The sequence below is a fragment of the Megalobrama amblycephala genome, linkage group LG13 (assembly GCF_018812025.1).
Source record: "Megalobrama amblycephala isolate DHTTF-2021 linkage group LG13, ASM1881202v1, whole genome shotgun sequence".
Classification (NCBI taxonomy): domain Eukaryota; kingdom Metazoa; phylum Chordata; class Actinopteri; order Cypriniformes; family Xenocyprididae; genus Megalobrama; species Megalobrama amblycephala.
The window spans coordinates 4809315-4829390 of NC_063056.1; the positions used below are offsets into that span (position 1 = coordinate 4809315).

The 20076-nt window shown below is 38.5% G+C and overlaps 1 protein-coding gene across 3 annotated transcripts in view; it reads right to left on the bottom strand.

The window, feature by feature from the left end:
- Positions 1-17047, bottom strand: part of adcy3a (adenylate cyclase 3a) — a 41502-nt gene extending 24455 nt beyond the window's left edge. For 2 of the 3 annotated variants that reach the window (XM_048152962.1, XM_048152960.1), the window contains exons 1-6: positions 15206-17047; positions 11255-11404; positions 5266-5396; positions 5065-5176; positions 1939-2066; positions 1621-1779 (exon numbers count right to left, since the gene is read on the bottom strand). In XM_048152962.1, coding sequence (XP_048008919.1) covers positions 1621-1779; positions 1939-2066; positions 5065-5176; positions 5266-5396; positions 11255-11404; positions 15206-15880 — 1355 coding nt within the window. In that variant the 5' untranslated portion in view covers positions 15881-17047. The remainder of the gene's footprint in view (positions 1-1620; positions 1780-1938; positions 2067-5064; positions 5177-5265; positions 5397-11254; positions 11405-15205) is intronic. The other variant, XM_048152961.1, reaches the window with a different exon arrangement.
- Positions 17048-20076: the final 3029 nt, after the last annotated feature.

Genomic DNA, 20076 nt, shown 5'->3' on the forward strand with positions numbered 1-20076 from the left:
CTTGCAGACAATGTTTATTTGCTGAAAACTCTGGGCTAATTAACTAAAGAGTCACTAACAACCCACAAACCACTTTCAACAGGCGTTATCTGCGCTGGTATAGAGCTGAGCTGATAAATAATTAAGTACAACATGTATTTAGGGTGATATTGAGTTTTACTGATGATGATGACGGATAAGGGTCAGGCATATATCCAGATGTGTCTCATCCATGACTGTTCGCTCATGTGTTGTTTGCAGTATGTGGGCGTACTTCAGTTAGGGAGGAGTAAAGTTTAGTGGCCTGAACAACCAGATGCATTTACACTTGTCTGAGTCACTTCTTGCAGTGACTGATCTGCCGTCTGTCTTCACTGTGTGTCAGAGGGCATTTACACTGGATACACACATGAATAAATAGCTGTCTGATATGGCTGCACGATATATCAAAATAAAATCAAGTTCAGGCTGTGATTTAATTAAGTAAATATACCGGTTACAGAGTGATGCGCATCATTTACACATGTGTTATTCATGATACAGTGTTTCAGAGACTGCGAGCTGCACGCGTGTAAATGAACATATGGCGCTTTCACATTTATTTATTTGCTGGCAACCCAGCCAATAAAAGCTTGTAAATATTAGTAATGTAATTTTACAGTAAAATAAAATGAATTTCATGAAATAGTTTTTTACAGCACAATAGGATTATTACAATATATTTCTTATTTTAATATATTCAGTAATAATCACAATAAAATAATTATTACACCCAAGCTTAGCATTTGTTTTGTTTTGCTATATTCTTTCCTTAACAAAATCATTAATTCATTAATTCTTTCCAAATAGAGCTATCTAAAGTCATCTGGTAAAACGTCCTATATTTTTTGATATCGCAATATACAGTAGTTGCCAAAAGTGATGTCTGGCCTCAGAAAATTGACATCTTTACCCTTTATTCAAATATTATTAAAAATTTGTTGACAATTTTGTAAGTGTATTGTGTAGTTGTGCTTGGAGTCAATTATTTTATTTGTGAAACATGGCAAATTGTGCCAACATAATTCTTGGCCAGGCTGTCACACAAAGAAATTATGAACGCATGCAAAAAGAAGAGAGAACCAACCAAATATTAAAGGGTTAGTTCACCCAAAAATGAAAATTATGTCATTAATGACTCATGTCGTTCCAAACCCGTAAGACCTCCGTTCATCTTCGGAACACAGTTTAAGATATTTTAGATTAAGTCTGAGAGATTTCTGTCCCTCCATTGAAAGTGTATGTACGGTAGACTGTCCATGTCCAGAAAGGTAATAAAAACATCATCAAAGTAGTCCATGTGGCATCACTGGGTTAGTTAGAAGTTTTTGAAGCATCGAAAATACATTTTAAATATTTTTAAAATATTTTCCTCATATTTTGATGGTTTAATTGAACTTTTGATGGTTTAATCACTTTATATCTGCCACTACTGTATATCGCAGAAAAACAAATTATTGCAATTTCAATTTTTTCCCGATATCGTGCATCCCTACTATCTGGTCAGTAAAAACGTATGAAATGACCAAATCTAGTTAATTGACACTAGCATTCTGAACCAAACAAAAAAGCTTTAGCACTGGTGAAGGTGCGGGTCTTTACCCTGGTATTCCTCCTGCCTCCATCTTGTTGGCCACCGTCACGTCAGTAGACCACACATCATACTGCCAGCGCTTCTGTCCGAGCACCCCGCCCAAGACTGTCCCAGAATGCACCCCGACACGCATGTCCACATCGGTCTGCGTCTTCTCTCGAACATATCTGAAATCCAGATGAATGTGTCAAACCTTGTCATATTCAAGCACGCCCAACTTAGGCTATTTATAAATAATTGTTATGAACCAGTCACTAATTTCCATGAAAAAATCCTTGTGACAGTTCATGAACAGCTCAGGAATTAAATGATTATGCATCACTTACGAAATTGCCTCAACCATAGCCAAGCCCATCATGATGGAGCAGGCCGCATGGTCATCACGGTAATCTGGAAGGCCACAAATACAGTAATAGCAGTCGCCGAGAATCTTGATCCTCAACTGGTGGTATTTCTGACAAGGAAAGAAAGCACCTTTAGATTTCTTCAGGCTTTACTGGTCAAAAAAATATCAGCCAATAGACCGTCAATAGAGTGCAACAGTGTACATCCACTTTTTCAGTATTTTTCATTTTCTTAATAGAGACTATTGTCCTATTGTTCCTATTGTTCCTGCTGTTTGCCTTCCTGTGATTTGTTCATTTTTTTATTTGGGTGCGTCTCAATCAGCTCCCTAGCTTCCTAGGCCATGAATCCATATATTTGTGTACATGAAGTCGGGCACTGGTAAGGACAGTAAAGACCCTGGCTCACTACACATTAGGACACTGATGACTCATCACAACGTCCTCATTGTACAACATCACTACAATAGCAGAACTGATATCTTTCTGACTTTATTTGTTAATTTAAAGTACATTATGATAAATACTCTACTTGTTACATACAGTATACATGCAACAGAACTTCCATTAAGGGACCATTGTGAGCATTGATGCTCCATGGTTTTCACGGTGCATTGTGGGACTTTTTAGGGAGTGAAAGTTTGAACTACGAGCCGATTGAGATGCACCCACTCTTTCTACTCTTTCTTACTTGACTCTAGACTCTGGAATCACGTGATTTTGGCAGTTTGATACCTGCTCTGAATCACTGGTTCGAAACAAATTAATCACAAAAGTTTTCAAAGCTTCATGAAGCATGTTTCGAAAGCGCCCATCGCTATTGTCTTACGTGCATTTGTTTTAGTCCTGTTTCTCCTGTGTTTGGAATATCCTGTTTTCTGTCTGGACTTTCTTTTGTTGTTTTGTTTAAATAAACATGTCTACTGCATTTGGATCCAATGTTCCTTCGTTTCTAAAACAGCCACGTGACAGAAAACAAGACCAGATGGATCCAGCAGTAAGATTAAACCAGCTCTGTCAAGGCATATATACACTTGAGGACCCACTAGAGACTTCTTGGACATTGCTTATCTGACTGACCTCCTGGACTTTGCCCTCACTGATTTCTATTACGATGGACTAAATGACCATTTTCAATCAACACTTCTCCGTTTTGGTCCTCAAGGGTGTGAGTTCTTGGATTACGTTCTTCAGTTAAAAGGTTCCCCCTTGTTCTATGCGCCTCAAGCTCCAGTGGCTGCGTGGCTTTGCCCCAGGGCTTGCCCCACCATGGGTTTCCAAGTCTGGTGGTCCTGACTCCCGAGTCCGGTGGTCTCAGCGATTTCAAGCCCAGTGGTCCCAAGTTCGATGGTCCCAGAGGTCTTGCCGCTATCGACTGCGTTTCCATGTGTTTGGGCCACACACAGTTCCCCTGCTCCTCGCAAGGCGTCTGCGACGGCTACAGCTCCTCCAGAAGCAGCTGCGTCTCTTCCTGAAATCTCTGCCTGTCCTGTCAGGGCTAAGGAGGCCATCTCTGATCCTACTGCCTGTCTTGTCACATCGCAGGCCATCTTGGAACTCTCTGTGCTTCCTGTCACGGTCAAGGAGGCTGTCTCTGAACATTCTGTCCACCCAGTTATGGCCATGGAGGCCACCTTTGGACTCTCTGTGTCCCTTCTCATGACTGTTAAAGCCATCCCTGAACTTTCTGTGCTACCTGTTACTGTAATCTCATCTGAACTCTCTGGGCATGTTCTCCCTGTCATGCCAGATTCACTGTGGTCTTCAGCTCTGCCAGGTCCACTGTGGTCTTCAGCTCCACCAGCTTCACCATGGTCTTCAGCCCCGTCTGCTCCACTGTGGTGGTTTTCAGCTCTGTCTGCTCCACAACAGTGGTCTTCAGTTCCTCCTGCTCCTCTGTGGTGGTCTTTAGTTCCTCCTGCTCTGCTCTGGTGTTATCCCACTCCACATTGGTGATCTCCTGCTCCACTGTTGTGGTCATCAGGTTCACCTGCTCCGCCATGGTGGTCTCTGGTTCCGCCTGCTCTGCCCTGGTGGTCTCCAGCACTGTTTGCTCTGCCCTGGTAGTCTTTAGCTCTGTCTGCTTCGCCTTGGTGGCCACCTTCTCTGGCTTCCTATTCTGCCTGCACCGCCCTGGTGCCCCACTCTGCCTGCTCCACCCTGTTACCCTGCTCTGCCTGCACCGCCTTGGTTACCAGGCCTACTTCATCCTCAGGGGCCTGGCCCTCCATCAATCCCCCTGGTCCACCTCCACTCCATCACCCTTCTGCTACATGTTTGTGGAGCGTCTGGAATCTGCTCCATGGTTACAACTCCTGTCTTATTTTCCCCTGTCTCATGTTTAAGGACTCTTATTTTGAAGTGTATTCTTGTTCCTATTGTTCCTGCTGTTTGTCTTCCTGTGATTAGTTCCCGTTTTCTTAGTTTTTTATCGCTCCCCTGATTGTTTCCATAGTTACCCTCATTAGTTACCATAGCTACTCATTATCTACACCTGTTCCTTGTGCCAGTCTTGTTAGCTTGTGTATTTATACCCCAGTGTTTCTCTTGTTCTTTGTCTGGCGATGTCCTATATGGATGTTACGTGTGCGTTTGATTTAGTCCTGTTTCTCCCGTGTCTGGAATATCCTGTTTTCAGCCTGGATTTGCTTTTAACAAGACTGCATTTATTTGATCAAAAATACAGTAAAAATGCCAAATATTATTACAATTTAAAAATAACTGTTTTCTGTTGTAATTTATTTAAAAATGTAATTTATTCCTGTGTATTTTCAACATCATTACTCCAGTCTTTAGTGTCACATGATCCTTTAGAAATCATTCTAATATGATGATTTGATGCTCAAGAAACATTTCTTCTTATTGTCAATGTTGAAAACATTGTTGTGCTGCTTCATATTTTTCTGGAAACCATGATCATTCTTTGATGAATACACAAAATTAAAATCAGGTTCTCTATGGAAAAAATGAATGTGATTTTTACTTTAAACTCTACTGTTGATATTCTATATGAATAGCTTAAAATCATTAGACACCAAAAACTATTTAATCTTGTAAACGTTACTAAACGTATTGAAAAATGCATGCATACAGATAACAGTAACTCACAGCTGCTAGCTTGTCGAAACGGGCAAACAATTCGTTTAGCAACTTAACCAATTCCTGCGCACTACAGGACGAGGACAGCTGTGTGAAGCCCACGATGTCTGCGAACAGAATACTGCAACAGAAATACAGTAAAAGGCTCATTTTAGAAACAATCTACATCAAGCTTTGCCCTCATTTACTGAAACGCTGTAACGAACTCACCTGACATTCTCATGCCGATACATGTACATTGTGTTGAACTGCTGCATCTCTTTCTGACTGGCTTCTTTCTTCATGTCCTGAAGCATCTCATCTGCAATGTGCTTGGGCAAGATGGACAGCAGGAGACGCTCCTGTATGAGGAAGAACAACGACTGATTATAAGAACATAACTGTCTTGTGTATTTGTCACTGTAAATGTACATCAGCAGATTGGATAGATATATTCACACAAGTTCTACACATAAACCACCGCTGCATGTTTGTTTACTAAATACTGATTTGTTAATGGTTTCCGTTACCAATACAAAATTGTACAACTCACAGCTCTGTTTAACAAATTTTATTAACTTAAAAAACAAAACAAAAACAAAACAGAAAATTACTTCTAAAGGCTCTGTTTGGGCCAGGTACAATGTCCCAGGCCTTGTAAGATATATTTTTAAAGAAATTAAAACTTTTATTCAACAAAGGCACATTAAATTGATTAAAAGTGACAATAAATACATTTGTTACATAATGTTACAAATTAATTTCAAATAAATGCTATTCTTTTAAACTTTCTGTTAATCAAAGAATCCTGATAAAAATGTATCACGGTTTCCACAAAAATATGAAGAAGCACAACTGTTTTCAACATTGATAATAAAAGAAATGTTTCTTGAGAAGCAAATCGTCTTTGGGTTACGTATGGAACCCTGGTTCCCCAAGAAGAGAACGAGACACTGTGTCAGGCGCTGATGCTATGGGGATGCGTCCCACAAAACCCGGTATCTGAAGCATGTCTGAATTCATGCCAATCTTTTTGGCCGACGGCAGTCCAATGATGTCACATGGAGCACCTGAGCGTACAAAAGGGTGTTTTGAAGCCAAAAATAATGCATTTATCCATAAAAAAAGTAATCCATACAACTCCAGGGGGTTAATAAAGGCCTTCAGAAGTGAAACGATGCGTTTTTGTAAGAAAAATATCCATATTTACAACTTTATAAATTCAAATAACTAGCTTCCAGTGGACAACCGTACGCAGAATCCGCAAGTCGACTTCCGCCAAATGAGTAATCCTCTGACGTGATGTATGACGCAGGATGTAGGAGTATCATAAACTTAGGTCTGTGCAACAAATTTAAGCTCCTCTTTTCTTATATCGAAATCCTTCGACATTTCTCCTTAAAAATTATCATTTTAGACTTATAATCCATGACCGGTGATTTGTTTTGCTCTGTTCTCTGCACCTCTGTGTTCACCATTACGTTATGCGTCAGGTCAAAGGATACTCTTCCGCCACAAATCGACTTGCGCATTCTGCGTACGGTCATCAACCAGAAGCTAGTTATTTAAATTTTATAAAGTTTTAAATATGGATATCTTTCTTACAAAAATGCATGGCTTCCATACGGACCCCCATGGCATGAGTGCGTGTGGCATGGACAGCTTACACATCTGGAAAGGCACCATCAATGCTGAAAGGTATATCCAAGTTCTAGAACAACATATGCTCCCATCCAGATGTCGTCTCTTTCAGGGAAGACCTTGCATTTTCCAACATGACAATGCCAGACCACATACTGCATCGATAACAACATCATGGCTGCGTAGAAGAATAATCAGGGTACTGAAAAGGCCAGCCTGCAGTCCAGATCTTTCAACCATTGAAAACATTTGGTGCATCATAAAGAGGAAGATGCGACAAAGAAGACCTAAGACAGTTGAGCAACTAGAAGCCTGTATTAGACAAGAATGGGACAACATTCCTATTCCTAAACTTGAGCAACTTGTCTCCTCAGTCCCCAGACGTTTGCAGACTGTTATAAAAAGAAGAAGGGATGCCACCCAGTGGTAAACATGGCCTTGTCCCAACTTTTTTGAGATGTGTTGATGCCATGATATTTAAAATCAACTTATTTTTCCCTTAAAATGATACATTTTCTCAGTTTAAACATTTGATATGTCATCTATGTTGTATTCTGAATAAAATATTGAAATTTGAAACATCCACATAATTGCATTCTGTTTTTTTCACAATTTGTACAGTGTCCCAACTTTTTTGGAATCGGGTTTGTATATGCGTCATCAATGGAGATCGATATATTGAGATATCACGATATAAAAATGCGTTGATGTAAACGATGTGATTTACACAAAAATGGCCATCACAGGCATCAGACACATGTCTCCTCACAGCAGATTGTTTGTGACGGAGGGATTCCCAGCGCTGTTTTGACTCCTTTACGCATTTTATAAGCTCTTCACGGGTTCCCAGCTGGCCAAAATACCATCATATGCAGGTTACGCACACACGAGCGCATTTACCTCAGCACACAGCATTGTTTTGGATGTTCGGTAAGATGTTTGAATGTTCGTCATAAAATCCGACCATCAGGTTGTGAACGTATCCCTATGCCTTTAGGTTCAGTATCTTTTGGTTCGGTGATAAAATTGCCAATCTGAACGCTAAACGGACCAGGACTAAATGTTTTTTTTTCTTTTTTGGTCCAGACCAAATGAACCAAACAAACCGAACTTCAAATGTGAACGCACCCTAAGATTTCGTTCACCTTCCAAACAAAAATGAAGATATTTTTATAAAACCTGAGAGATTTCTGTCCCTCCATTTAAAGTCCATTCCTCTAAAACTTCCAAAAAATGTCATAAAGGCATCATAAATATAACCAAATGAGTGGTCTCGACGTGCATACTGTAGTATTCAAATGCTTGCATGATGCATGAAAACAACATGAGACTGAGTAAATGCAGAATTAAAATTTACTGATGCCTCCAAGCTCAACCGTTTCCTGAACGGGAACTCCTGAATTAGACCAGTCCGAGCACAGCTACAGGACAGCCCAAAGCCCCTACGAACAGAGCTGCCAGGGAAGACCACAGACATAGCTAAGCCCGTAGCACTACGTCTAGCAGCAGCCGAACCAGGCGACAGATGAATTATGGATGGGATCATAGCAACTCTACATATAAACCTACTAGGGATGCTCTGATCAGGATTTTTGCATCCGATACCAATGCTGATCATTCAAGCTTTATGTATTCTGTAACGATGGCAATTCATGAACAACAATACTAAGCAGAGCTGAACGTACAATATAGCCTTTTGTTATGCGTGCTCAAAGAATGTTGTAAACAGTGGAAATTCATTCATGTCTATTTGTAAACATTCTGTAACAAGACATTTGTAATCTTTGTATTTTTACAAAAAAAGAGAAAGAACATAACAGTAAAAACCTTCAACTTTAATCCTGCGTCTGACCTTTTCTGACTCCTGTTAGCTATCTGTCAGTTTTGCCTAGCTGAAACACGCATCTGGGACAGAATATCACGCGTCGGGTCAAAGTTCATTCTTCTGTCGGAATTCGACTCACGTACGGAAGCCAGTGATTCTAGTTTATAAAGTTGTAAATATGATTTTTTTTTTTTTACAAAAACCCATCGCTTCACTTCAGAAGGCCTTTATTAACCCCCTGGAGCCATATGGATTACTTTTATGATGGACGGATGCATTTTTTTGGGCTTCAAAATCTCAAGTACAAGTTAATACTCCCATTATAAAGCTTGAAAGAGCCAGGATATTTTTAAATATATCTCCAATTGTGTTTGTCTGAAAGAAGACAGTCATATACACCTAGGATGGCTTGAGGGTGAGTGAATCATGGGATAATTTTCATTTTTGAGTGAATAAACCTGTTGCAGTCTGTGTCATTAACATTAATCAAAGAACAAAAGAAAAATTAATGAATAACTTTTATAACTTTAATAAGGATTCATTTATGTTTTATTTATAAACGGAAAACTATACATTTGATTTTAATTTCCGAACTTTGTTTAGTTGTATTTATTTATGCTATTGCTTATTTGTTGTTATTGTATTACTGACTGTATTCTTCTCTTTAATCATGTTTGAAATTTATATTTATTAGTTAGTTGTTCTTTAGGCTGCTGATTTTTGTTCATGGTATTCATTTTGCAACAGAATGTTTTGCAAAAAGACACAGAATAAAAACGTTTGATATCTTCATTTTTCTTAAAAAAATACCATATTGGAATGGAAAATGTGAATTCATAAGCATCAGAATCAAGAAGCAGAATGGGAATCGGAACTGGAATTGCTAAAATTCATACAACACCCAACCCTATAACAGACATAGACTAAAAGCAACAAAGCCTTATTTTGATTTCTTCAAAAATAGCAACAAACCTACATATACACTAAAGGAAATGCAGATGAAACTTGAGGGGGAAAAACACACACACACATATAAGGAAATGTATTGTTCAAATACGTTCCTTGACCAGGAACTGATACACCAGATGGCAACCTGTTAACACAGTAGGGGATTTCAGTCCCAAACATATTCCACAACTGATCACAATGAGCGGCTTTGCTTTGACTCCAGTCAACCCCGAGGCATTGACGTGATACGACTCTGACACGACAAGCAGGACAACGCAGAGCCCTTTAGCGCGCACACACCCACACACTGCCGCTTCTCCTCCAACACATTCTACCACTCCTACACACACACACACACACACACACACACACACACTCACACATGAATAGAGGAGGCAGCTGACAACATATCAGGTCAGTATATTCACCCGAGAGTGTGACAATAAAAGAAGATAAAGGTTGGAAAGGATCAAGAGGAGGGAGTCACTAGTGTGATTACAGCTGACATCGTCTCAGGAGGTTGGTCGCCATGGTAACCTGCTGTAGCCGGATGCTCCTTGATTGGCTGGCAGACCCCGTCTCCCAGCAGCCCCTGCTTCTCCATTAGTATTCAGGGAGTTTCTCCTCATATGCTTCTTATCGGCCTGTTTTGCACTCTCTCACTCTCTCTCTCTCACACACACACACACACACACCTATTTTCCTTCTCAACTTTCCGCTAATAGGAACTGTTTGCTCTGTAATGATGAACTGACTGCTGAATCTGTACACACAAACATGAAGCAATTTTCTGTCCACACAAAAACTGAAAATCCTGTATGACATCACACAATTGCAGCCATATCAGATGCTTAAAGGGTTAGTTCACCCAAAAATGAAAATAATGTAATTTATTACTCAGCCTCATGTCGTTCCACACCCGTAAGACTTTCGTTCATCTTCAGAACATATATTAAGATATTTTTGATGAAATCTGAGAGGGTTTTTTTTAATCCCCAATAGAAAGCAACAAAATTACCACATTCAAGGTCCAGAAAAGTAGTAAAAACACTGTTAAAACAGTCAACGTGACTACAGTGGTTCAAACTTAATGTTATGAAGCGATGAGAATACTTTTTGTGCGCAAAAAAAAAACAAAAAAACGACAACCTCTTGGATTTCATCAAAAATATCTTAATTTGTGTTCTGAAGATGAACTAAGGACTCACGGGTGTAGAACGACATGAGGGTGAGTAATAAATGACAGAAATTTCATTTTTGGGTGAACTAACCCTTTAATATACAGTTTTGTAGGCCAATGAGATTTCACTGTGGGCGGGGCTACATAGTGTGACATCACAGAAAAACAAACCAGGTGATCAACAAAAGCAAGTTAGAACATTTTAATATAACATTATGATTTTCATTGGTGCACAGTAAAGGTCCGTTCATAAATTTATTATCATTGTTTGGCGAAAAAAAAAAGAATTTCAATAGCAATCCGCGCAATCAAGAATTTGGTGTGAGGGCAAAAGTTTTTCGCAACAGGTTCAAGTTTGTAATGCAAAATCGCTGCGTTGACCAACAAAAAGCTGTTTGGTTTGAAGAAGCTTCATACATCACTACATGAAATTTCATCAAGATTTTGCTAATGTGACTGAATCTTAAGACCAGGCACAGGGCTGCATAACTAACTGAAATAAAACTGAGTTTTATAAGCAAATAAGCAAAACAGGAAATGCTGCATAGTTCATCAGATGAGCATCTCTAGCTCAGCATATAAAAATTCACAGGCTCATCTTGGTTTTCTCTTATTGTTTCTCTCACCTGCTGCTGACTTTGCTCCTCCAGGTTCAGCTTCACCTCCAGCGACTGCCGGGCCTCTAGAAAGGCCTTACGGTGTTTGCGGTCGGCCATGTAATACGACATGACGCCCACTGTGATGGCACATAAGTAGATCACAATGTTGGCCAGCAGCTGCAAGACAGAACAGCACAATCATGACACGCATCCCACAGTGTTCTTACACAACCCTTCTTGACTTAGTGTCTAAGCTGTATTTTATATATATATATATATATATATATATATATATATATATATATATATATATATATATATATATATATATATATATATATATATACACATACATATATATGGCCGTAAGTTTGGAATAATTACGTTTTTTTATGTTTTTAAAAGAAGTCTCTTATGCCCACCAAGGCTGAATATATTTGATAAAAAAATACAGTAAAAACAGTAATATTAACTGTTTTCTATTTGAATACAAAGTAAAATATAATTTATTCCTGTGATCAAAGCTGAATTGTCAGCATCATTACTCCAGTCTTCAGTGTCACATGATCCTTCAGAAATCATTCTAATATGATGATTTGATGCTCAAGAAACATTTCTGATTATTATCATTGTTGAAAACTGTTGTGCTGCTTCAGATTTTTAATTATTCCAAATACTGACCACCAGTATATATAATTTAGAAAATATAAATAATTGACATTAACAATTAAAAATAAGTGACTGAAATTATTGTCATGAAGTAAGTAAATTAAAAAATTGCTGTAATTTTTTTAAATCATCAAAAACTACTATGATGTATAAATACTTTATAATATACTTTTTTCACATTACAGTTATAAGAATTTGCACACAAAAAAAAACCAAAAAAAAAAAAAAAACATAATGTCCCAAATGATTTCTGAACATGGTGAAAAGACCCAAACTAGTTCTTGACCAGTTTCGTGAGATTCACCCAAATACAGAAGGACCTGCACTGCACAATAATGCCACCATGAACAGTTGATCTTCAGGTTCTTGCTCTGTAATGTATTCTAATAAACTGCTTTCTGTGTTATGTCTCTCGGGGCTGCAGTTTGTACCAAAAACAGTCTTGCTGAGTAAGAAGAGCGAAGCACCTCGGCTGGACACCCACCTGCCGGCCCTTCTGGCCCCTTCTACCATCTTATGACTGCAGTGCCACAAACAGGCACCATGAGAGCACGCTTATACAGAAACAAATATCAAGTTTCTATTTATGATGCATCCCCTGAATCTGATGAAAGCATGCCCAGCCATATTTCATCCCAAAATCAAAAGAAAAAATATAAAATTACATTATATTATATGAAAAATCGAAGACCAGATTTGTAGCTTTGTAGCATTATTTTCATGACAATTAAGTGCATCAATTTATGGTAGTAAAACAAATGTTTAAATGCTTTACAATTTAAATAATATATTAGAATAAAAAGAAATCCAGTAAGTCCAGTATTTTTCTTCGGGTAACTAAACGTATCTAAATTTAAATATATCTACTTCATCTCTAGGTCGCAGGTTTAAAGTTAAAAATAAAAGTTCCAAAAAGGGGTTTTTGCAGCCATATAACAACCATATTTGGTTCCTTAAAGAACCTTTCAGTGAACAGTTCTAAAAAGAACCATTTTTTTTTTTTTAGTGTTAAGAACTTTTTAATAATCTTTAGTGCAATAGAAAGATTCCATGGATGTTCCAAGGTTCTCCGTGGAACCATCGATGCCAATAAAGAACCTTTATTTTTAAGAGTGCTAGCGAAAATGGGGTTTTCACATGTGAGATCCAGCACAATTGTGACATGATTTATAAAGTAAAAATTCTGAATCTTTAATTCAGTTTTAGTAAACAAAATGTAACACATTTTAAACTGTAATGTAGGTACCATTTCTGACAGCTAAATAATTAGTACCATAAAAAGACAAAAAAAAAGATCTAGTAATTAGAATTATGTTATGCATTAAATCCAATTATTTGATATCAAATATCAATGAATGATACTTCACAAGCATTTATTAATTTTAGTTAATGTTAATTTCAACATTTACAAATACATTATTAAAATCAAAAGTTGTGTATGTTAATATTATTTAATGGACCTAAACTATCAGAAACTAGCGATGAGAAGTTGTATTTTTCATTAACCGGCATCAACAAAGATGAATAAATACTGTAACAAATGAATTGCTCTTAGTCAATATTATGTATTAATTATATTATATTAACATTAACTTGTGGGACCTTATCACATCTATAAACTGGCACTTCTCTTACCAAACACTGGCATTTGTAACTCGCAGAGAAAACTACCTGCCAATGTCTGTTAGTACATATGTGATAAATTCACAATTCACTTTGTCAGGTTTTAACACTAGTTGAATCAGACTTTGATCAGAATCCTCAGAAGGAGCTGTGCGATGAGATGATATGGGCACTTCATTTACACTCTTAAAAATAAAGGTTCCCAAAGGGAGGTTTCACAATGATGCCATAGAAGAACTGCTATTGGCTCCCCAAAGAATCTTTCAGTGAACATTTCTTAAAAGAACCATGTTTTTCTTAGTGTGAAGAACATTTTAAAAATCTAAAGAACCTTTTTTTCCAATATTTTGTGGAATGAAAAGTTTCCATGCATATTACAGGAACCAGTGATCACAAGAAAATCTATTTTTAAGAGTGTATAAGAACAATTTTGGGTCCCACAAAGAACATTTCAGTGAACATTTCTTAAAAGGAAAAAAATCCATGGATGTTAAAGTCCCCCTGTAGTCAATAGTTTTATCTCTTAAAACTCATCTTTGATCACCAAAATGACATATTTAAAAAAAAAATAATTCCTTGAAAAATAATTTCTTCATGCCTTAAAATTTCTTGAATGTAACTCCACACCCTTGCCTCATTTAATATACACTGTTCTATAAATATGCAAATTAGCCCCGCCTCCACTCACTCACACCAGTTCAGAGATCCACTCGCTGACGATCACATATTGACGTGATTGCTTACAAGGTAGTTTGTGACGTCAGAAACACCAGCGATTTCAAACTGTGTTTTTGAGTCTTTTTTTCACTGCAGTTTTAAAGAGAAAATACTCAGCAATGGTGTTGACTTATGAATTTGCACATGGTTTGTCTTAAAGCACATTAAAATACACCACATAAACAACATTAAAAACTTGATTTTCACCACAGGGGGTCTTTAAAGGTTCTTCATGGAACCACTGATCTATTTTTAAGAGTGTAGAAGAACAATTTTGGGTCCCACAAAGAACCTTTCAGTGAACGTTTCTTAAAAGGAAAAATTCCATGGATGTTAAAGGTGTCGATGCCAATAAAGAAACTATTTAGTGGTTATTTAGAGACTTTGTGGACTTCACACTAACAAAAAGAAAACAGTCCTTTTAAGCACTGTTCACTGAAAGGTCCTTAGGGGAAAAAAATGATTCTTCAATGGCATCACTGTGAAAACCTCCTTTTGAAAGAGAATATAAAGAACTTTTTGTGAAATGGAAAGATTCCATGAACGATAAAGGTTCTTCATGGAACAAGTGATCCCAAGAAAATGTATTTTTGAGAGTGTAAAAGAACAATTTTGGGTCCCACAAAGAACCTTTTCTTAAAAGGAAAAATTCCATGGATGGTGCCGATGCCGAAAAAGAAACTTTATTTAGTGTAGTGGAAAAATGTTATTTCGAGACTTTGTGGACTTCACACTAAGACAAAAAAATGGTTCTTTTAAGCACTGTTCACTGAAAGGTTCTTTGGGGAACAAAATGGTTCTTCTATGGCATCACTGTGAAAACCTCCTTTTGAAAGAGAGTCTTTTGTGGAATGGATGTGAAAGGTTCTTCATGGAACCATCGATGCCAATAAAGAACCTTTATTTTCAAGAGAGTTTATGATCATTCAAATCTCTCAAGATCTTGCTCCTCGCCATCATTTTTCTCACCTGTCTTCCAAGAGCCGCCCCCTGAATGTCCTCCTGCTGCTGCTGGGCAATAGTGACGCCCAGGACCAGGGTGTGGACGCCGCAGGACACGGCCGTGATCAGCACTATAGGGGTCAGCCGCAGCGGCAGAGTCAAAAAGAAGGAAAAGCTAAAAAAAGCCTGCCAGCCCACCGTGTCGCTGGGCTGATGGAAGCGGGCAAAGTTCAGTCCTAGGTAACAGAAGATCTGGGCCGCTATGAGCACCCATAAGGCATAGGGCACCAGGCGGCGCGTCACGCGGTCGGGGAGCAGGCCGTACCGGCACAGAAAGTACAGGAGCACGTCTGCCACCAGTCCCACCGACGCCACGACCACAGACGCCAGCTTATCGCCGGTGTAAAGCACAGTGCACATCACAATGACGTAGCAGTCAAAGAGCGCTGCGAACACCACCAGCACCAGCAGGGTCTCGTGCCGCTGCCGGCGGAAATAGGTCTGGTAGAGGTTCTCCAGAGATTCCGGCGCGAAGGTCAGACGCATGAACCGCGGCAGACACAGGCAGCAGCCAGAACTGCGCACGGTCACCTCGTGGGTGCGTCCCACCGCCTGCCCGGGGTCAGAGGGCAGGGTGACCGAACAGTCAGCCGAATACTCCGCGGAATACTCCGGCTCAGAAAAAGCCCGGTTCCGAGGCATTCTGGGCTTTGGATTGTAAAAGATGCTGTGAAAACTATTACTCCTTGTGGGATTCAACGCAGCAGATGCTCCGAAAACATTGCGCTTGGTCGCTTGAAAGCCTGGAAACGTGTCGGGCGATGCCCAATCCTGAGATCAGATCCGAAGTCGCCACCTGATTGTCATGCTTCGCGTGTTTGGACTCTGAATCAGATCTTGCATGCATGTTCGTGGCATTGGCGCCCGCCAGCGCACTTCTCGAACAAATGCCCTCAGCCACACGCCTCTGTTTTTTTCTGATGTCTGCAAAGACAAGCCTCAGCAAGTTGACATGAAGGCGACAAAAAGGACTGCGAAGCTGTTTACACATCCATGAGCCTCTCTGTTTCCAATCCAGGATCCAGTCTCGGTGTCCACCTGAGGGTTTCCATGGTGAATCCTCGCATGGATGAAGAACATCAGGAAGGAAGCGAACGAGATGTTTCGCCCCAGATCAGCATGACACCCTGTGATAAGGAAAATGAAAAAAGCGAATGGCTGCTTAAATAGACAAAACAGATGTGATCGTGATCGGAGAGCTTATCGTGGCCTCATACAGTCTGTTATAATGCATTTCTCTTCCTGTGCATACAGGATTCACGCAGGAAATACATGTTGCGCTCCCGCGCCGTACGAAATATGGAAATGCTTTTTACAATACGCCGCTGCCGCCTTATGTTATGCTAAGAAATGATACATATCCTGACATTTTCATTAGTGAAATCACCACAAGACGTGCAGAGCAGGATTTTCGCGGAGGTTCAGTGATGAAAACGTGGATTTATCTTGCAGCGCTGCTTTTATCCGTAACATATTTCACACAACATAACACAGTCCGATCTGTGGCTGCTTCGAAGATGTACAGTGTGGCAAAGATCAATCTCAAAATCACCAGTAAAACGCATGAAAATCACCGTATGGTTGATTCGAAGGGTTTTTCCACCAAAAGTCATCAATAATCACGCGACTTCCCGTTTCGTGGGTGAAAACGGCAGATATTTGGCACAGCCTTCGGTTCTCCTGCCCTGATAGACCAGACCTGGCTGTAGACAACCCCGACTTTTCATTGAGCCTGTGTATATATACGGAGACATTCAGTCGTCCTCACTTTCTAAATGCAAGCGAACATGATGTCCGATTCGCGGAGGAATTGATTCTCATATGCTTTGAGAATCGGTTCATATGAATCAATAATAAGAACATATTAATGATTCGCATGAACCGATTCTCAAAGCTTTTGTGAATCATTCGAATGGAGAAAGTTATATATGAGTTCAGATTATGCAGCGCCAAACATCTAGAATTCGTAATCGAAAACATAGTGTCAAATAACAGGATTTAGCAAAATATTATTTTCCCTACATCAATTTAAGGAAGGAAAAGAAGGCATGTTGAAAGCAGAATCTCTGTAATCTCATGGGAAACATAGTGATAAACAGCATAGTATTTATTATGCTTCTACTAAATAAAGAAATAAAGAAATAAGGACACTTTTGGGAACACGCAAGCGACTTTTGGGAACATTTTTATTTCTCATCCATAAAATAGGCTACTTTATCCAAAGATCCCTTATATGAGGTCATATGAGTCTCTTTCCTTCTAAGATTTGGTACATGCTTAATTTTTCCCCCTTTTACACTTTTGTTTATTGTTCTGAATATGCTTTTGTTTCTTTTATATACATGAACCTGTTTATGTATACACAACATGATAGATACACAAGATTTAATTACAATTGTGTATATTTTCATATGCATATTATTATTCCCTACTTGAGTTTATAGTTTATATATTTTTAGAAAGTTATATGAGTTGAGATTAGTTATGTAGCGCCAAACACCTAGAATTCGTAATCGAAAACATAGTGTCAAATAACAGAATTTAGCAAAATATTATTTTCACTTTTATTTCTCATCTATAGGCTACTTTATCCAAAGATCCCTTATATGAAGTCATATGAGTCTCTTTCCTTCTAAGATTTGGTACACGCTCAATTTTCCCCCTTCCATTGCAACCCCCTTAAAATGTCTGAAGATAATGCTACTGAATATGCTTTTGTTTCTTTTATATACATGAACCTGTTTATGTATACACAACATGATAGATACACGAGATTTAATTACATGTAATGTGTGTATATTTTCATATTATTCCCTACTTTGGGTTTATAAATTGATATTGTTCAATAAAAATAAAAAAAAAATAAAAAAAAACTTTTGGAAACACTTTTCAGCGATGACTCGATTGAATCGATTCTCTCATTCGAATCTTAAAAGTGAACCGATTCGCTGAAATGAATCAGACTTCTCAACGCCACAAACGAAAATTACGAATCGTACTATGGCGGCGGCTTGCTATAATAATATTTATTTGATTGTGCTGACGTATCTTTGCAAGTGTCCAATCACGCATCCTGCTTAATATTCATGAGCGTAACCTTCTCTATAGTAGGATTGGTATATTGGCGTCCCTGTCGCCCCCTCCTTTTCACACCCCCTTCCGTGGGCACGGTTTGAGGAGCAAGGACACGGGCCAGTCCATGTCAACAGCTACATCTCATTACAAACCCTATAGCGAATTTCTATTATATCTATAGCCTAATGCAACAAAATGTTCAGGGCTTTTTACATTTAGGCTATTCTTTACAAAACTGTAAACACTCAAAGATTTATTTGCATGAAAGAATAAGATTGTATTGCTAAAGATTCAAATGTACAACACATGTAGGCTACATGTTTTAGGTTCTAGAGCCTGGTCATGTTGGAGTCACATTTAGATATAAGTTTAGCATGTGCAGGACGATGATGCATCAGCCAATGTGTTACTATAAGAAATAAATAGAAACATTTGTTAATTTAGATCCACAAAATCTCAAATATTAAAAGAGGGATAAGTTGTCCCCCCTACCTGGGGTTATTTTGAATGGGTTTTATTGCTGTATTTTCCTTTTTCTTTTAGATATAGTAATGTTTATTTTGTTTTTTTGTTTTTTTAAATATTTTTTAATTAAAACTAAATTTCAGTTTTAATTTTAGATATTTTAGTGATCAAGTTGCAACTAGCTAAAATAAGTTACATTTTTTTATATATATACTTTATTTCAGTTGCCGTTTATTTTCAAGTAACAAAAATGTTTTTATGGTTTTAGTTTTAGTTAACTAAATTAAGCCTGGTTGGAGTGAGACGATACTTCACATAAAGTCACATAATAATATTTTTAAATATATAAATACCCAGATCTCTGTTTGTATCTGTGGGCCAATATTTCACAGTCAAGCAGGGCCATGCATGTTCAAAAAGGGTTGATTTAACTTTTATCAATAGCATTACATAAAACGCCATGTTTTCGCTACTGTTAAAACCGACTGTGACGCCGGATGCCTGTGCTGCTGACATCACCTCGGGGTCGTATTGATTATTCCACTGAAACTCAGTATTGAACAAGTAATCAATAGTCAGACAGCTGACCTTTATAAAGCATATAGAACACATCAACACCACATCATGCCTGACAAACACATCACATCAGCGCACCCTACTCAAGCATGAATGTGACATCACATTATCACCCACCAAACCTTTTCTGTGAATATCCTGAAATTCACTCCATAGGCTGACTGTGCTGTGCGGTAATTAATATATATTCCCAGGCTCTTGTTGCTAAGTACACAAAGAGAACCCGAGGGAGACAGGGAGCATGGTAATTATTAAATTCGCTCTGCCTCAGAGGTCCATAGGGGAACAATTATGGAATACTTCATTATACTTGTGGAAGTTTGGGACTTTAAAGCTTCAGGGAAAAACAGAGTGAAGAAACTGACCTTTTAGCACCTTTAGTCATTTTCTCTTCTGCACCACTTTCAATACAAGCATTGTCCAATTCGTGTCATAAGCGGTTTGTTTACTGCAGTATGACACAGTGCAAAACAGTTCCTCCGAGGGAGATCAGGGGATTAATAGAGTCTCTCACATTGTGCTTCTGGGTTGTTGTAAATAACTTTTCTTAAATGTTGATTGCTGTGCAACGGTTTCCCAGAAAACACCATTTTGTTTTTCTCTTTGCTATGAAAAGTAAAATGGCAATAAAACTCACTTGGACAAATCAGTGCTTAACTTTTTACAGCTGATTATTTCAGTTAAACTAAAGCCTGAGGAGTAACTCTGAGAATGGGACAAAG